The sequence below is a fragment of the Rutidosis leptorrhynchoides genome, chromosome 3, assembly GCF_046630445.1.
Source record: "Rutidosis leptorrhynchoides isolate AG116_Rl617_1_P2 chromosome 3, CSIRO_AGI_Rlap_v1, whole genome shotgun sequence".
Lineage (NCBI taxonomy): Eukaryota > Viridiplantae > Streptophyta > Magnoliopsida > Asterales > Asteraceae > Rutidosis > Rutidosis leptorrhynchoides.
In genome coordinates, this window is record NC_092335.1 from 626,221,093 (window position 1) to 626,224,400 (window position 3,308).

General features: G+C 36.9%; 1 protein-coding gene across 1 annotated transcript; it reads right to left on the reverse strand.

The window, feature by feature from the left end:
• Positions 1-1,011: 1,011 nt before the first annotated feature.
• On the reverse strand, positions 1,012-2,929 carry LOC139898989 (3-ketoacyl-CoA synthase 20-like). The gene is made up of 2 exons (XM_071881800.1): positions 2,453-2,929; positions 1,012-2,008 (listed from the first exon to the last, which is right to left on the reverse strand). Exons 1-2 carry the CDS (start codon positions 2,927-2,929, stop codon positions 1,199-1,201), a joined length of 1,287 nt encoding a protein of 428 aa, XP_071737901.1. The 3' UTR covers positions 1,012-1,198.
• Positions 2,930-3,308: the final 379 nt, after the last annotated feature.

A 3,308-nucleotide genomic window follows, 5' to 3' on the forward strand; every position in this document is an offset into this window, starting at 1 on the left:
TATGATTACTTTATTGAGTTGATTGATTCACATGTCAAAACTGTAAATTGATCATAAATCTACTCGATAATATATTTTTCAAGTAGCTTTAGCTTAGATATAGATAAATATATTAAAGCTCACGTATTAAAAACTTAGATTAGATACAAACGATTAATCAAAAAGGGAATCATAAATGGCCTAAACTATATAGTTACACAAATTTATAAACTCCGTATTAGTTTATTTAAAATTAAATTTATTAATTAAAATAACACAAGGAAGTAAGAACAAAAATCCATGAAGTATATAGTTACATAATTTTACTACGTACTAAAATTATTGGAGTACTAACTAGTCAGTGTCCGGCCCGCGCAATGCGGCGGAGGCTTTCGGCCTGCGTATTCATATTCAACGTAGCTTTATATATTTACAGAAGGGAAAACGGCTCATGTGTTAAGCGCCGTTGTTGGTGTTGTCGTCTTTACTGTTTTTTAAAATCTGTCCTGTTCGAACGTAGTTCGCTTCGTTTTGTTGATAAAATTATTTCGAGTCTGACGGTGCTGGCGAAAAAATATAACTCGCGGCAAGCAGGAAGATACGGGCTGTCGTTTTTAGCGTTTTTTAAAAAGTGTCTGTTTCAAACGTACTTATTATCGTTTTGTTCATAAAATTATTTCGAGTATGACGCTCATGTCGAAAAAATTTAACTCGCGGCGAACGGAAAGATATGGGTTGTCGTTGTGTTTAGCATTTTTTGAGAAGTATCCGTTTCGCGTATAGTTAGTCCCGTTGGGTTTGTAAGATTTTTTCGAGTTGAACGGTGGTCTCGGAAAAATTTAACTCGCACCGAGCGAGAAGATAGGGTCCGTTATAAATTTGGGTGGAATTAGTTTCTTTTATTTTAATAAAATTATATATTTACACTTTTTACCCTTTAAAAAGTGTAAACTTGAGGGGCTGTTGTGTAAATATAGACGAAATTGAGGGACCGTTTGTAATGTGAACAGCAAATTCGATTTAACTGTGGCAAGAAGCTAGAGCATGAAAAGACAACTGTGTGAATTACTTGGCATCAAATATAATAAAAGTAAATCTTGACATCTACACCTAGAAGATTATCGCTACTTAGCACCAAATCCCGTGTTAATTCTATCCCCAAAAGATCTAGACAACTGTGTGAATTACTACCTCCAAACATACGTAATTTAGATTCACTTTACTTGAAAGGATTGATATCATCAGGAATTGGTTCACAATCCTTCAAAACGACAGGATACTCACCAATCTCGTTCATCCAAGGATTATGGCGATCAAGATAATTAACAGTCTTCATTGCACGCCAAATGAGACTACTACACTTAAAACCTGACCCGAACGCCATCTGCCATACCTGGTTACCTTTCTTGACTCGACCCTTTGCCTCCACGTACGCCAGCTCATACCATATCGAGCTGCTGGAGGTGTTTCCGTACCTATACAATGTCATTCTAGAAGCTTCCATTACGGTGTCTGAAAACCCTAGTGTCCTCTGCAGCTCATCGAGCACCGGCTTCCCACCAACGTGAGGGAGGAAGTGATCGATGACGCCATTGTAATTAGGTATGTACGGCTTGATGCTCATTGACGGAATTATCTTTATATTAATTTTAATGTAGTTTAAAAGGTATTTGAGTTTCTCTTTTAATGGAAGGATGAGGTATGATAGGATGGTCACGTTGGGTTTAATGGTGTCTATGGCGGCTGTAATGAGGTCTTTGTTGATGTTAATTCCAACCATCCCAGCTTCGTCCTCTTCTCTACATACACACTTGTAGGATCGATCTAAACGTGATGTATTGGTGTGTATTGCGTGAACAAGTTCGTATTTACATTTCTTGATATCGGACGGGTGGTTCGAGAGGAGAATCGCGGCTCCACCCACACGGAACACGCAGTTTTGTAGGAGTTTTGAACGATCTTTTCCCCGGTACAAGTTATCGGTAATGCCCTCTGTACTCACTATCAAAGCATATGAGTTGAGGTGCACCTATGAAAATTAGCAACTCATTAGTTGTCTTTGTAGTCTTTGGTAGCTTAGACCCACTTGTTTCTACACGTTTGTTAAAAAAATTTGTTTTCACCAATAAGGTTGAGCAGAGTCTTCTCATTATTTTAATGGGCCATGTTCGAAACATAAAAAATAGACCATTATAAACATTAAATTTATATAACATATCATAAAAAGATATATAGTGCTAAAAATATATCAATAGAAAAAAAGTTAATGTGCGATTAAATTGTATGATAAATTAATTTTTACGATTTGATTTATGAAAAGATTATAAATGAATGTATTATTATATAGGACTTTTAAAATTTTGGGCCACCACAAAATTCGGGGCCATATTCGACCGCACACTTCGCACATGTGGTAGAGACGGCCCTCGGGTTGATTGAGAATACAACAATCAAGATAATGGTGCCGAAATACCTGCAGGAGTTGTTGAGCAAGTCCTATTGCACGAAGCCCTGCACTGCACCCCATCCCAACAAGATTGTAGGTGATGATGTTCTCTCTAAGCTTATATCGGTTAACAATCATGCTACAAAGAGACGACACTGAGTTATGAATAGTACAATTCACAATTAGGATCCCAATATCCTCGCATCTTACACCCGTTTTTGCGAGAAGCATGTCCACTGAACCAAAGATGGTCTTCTCAACTTCTCGTCTAGCATGGTTAATGGACGGGTTGTAAGTTTGTTGAGAAAAGATCTCAGGAAAATAAGTGGAGTCACCGAGACCGCATCCTTCCAAAACTTTCGTCATGTAATCCAAAGTCTCTTCCGAGTAAAATCCGAATTGCCTTAGTTTCTTAACAAACTCTTTGGAGCACATTTGAGAAATTGGAGGCTTGTAACATGTGAAATCTACTAAATAAACTCTGCATGAAGCTTTTTTTGTCATGACAAGACGTAATAAAAACAGACACGTTAACAGGGCTAAACAGTACACGGTTTCTATTTTAAAAGTAAAGATAGGCTGACTAATGAAGTCCATGAGATCTTTCTAACTGTGGTTGGTATTAAACATGAGTGTGGTTTAATAATAGAATTTATAATATAATGGACGCGATTTTATTATCTTATTTTGGATAATACTAGTGCCATATAAACTTCGTGATATGTTACTATAAATAGATAGATTGGAGGTGCACTTGGATTTGCATGGTCAAATTAGTACGTCTCAAAAGTCAACTAATACACCCTCACACATTACTACGGATAGATTGGAGGTGCACTTGGATTTGCATGGTCAAATTAGTACGTCTCAAAAGTCAACTAAT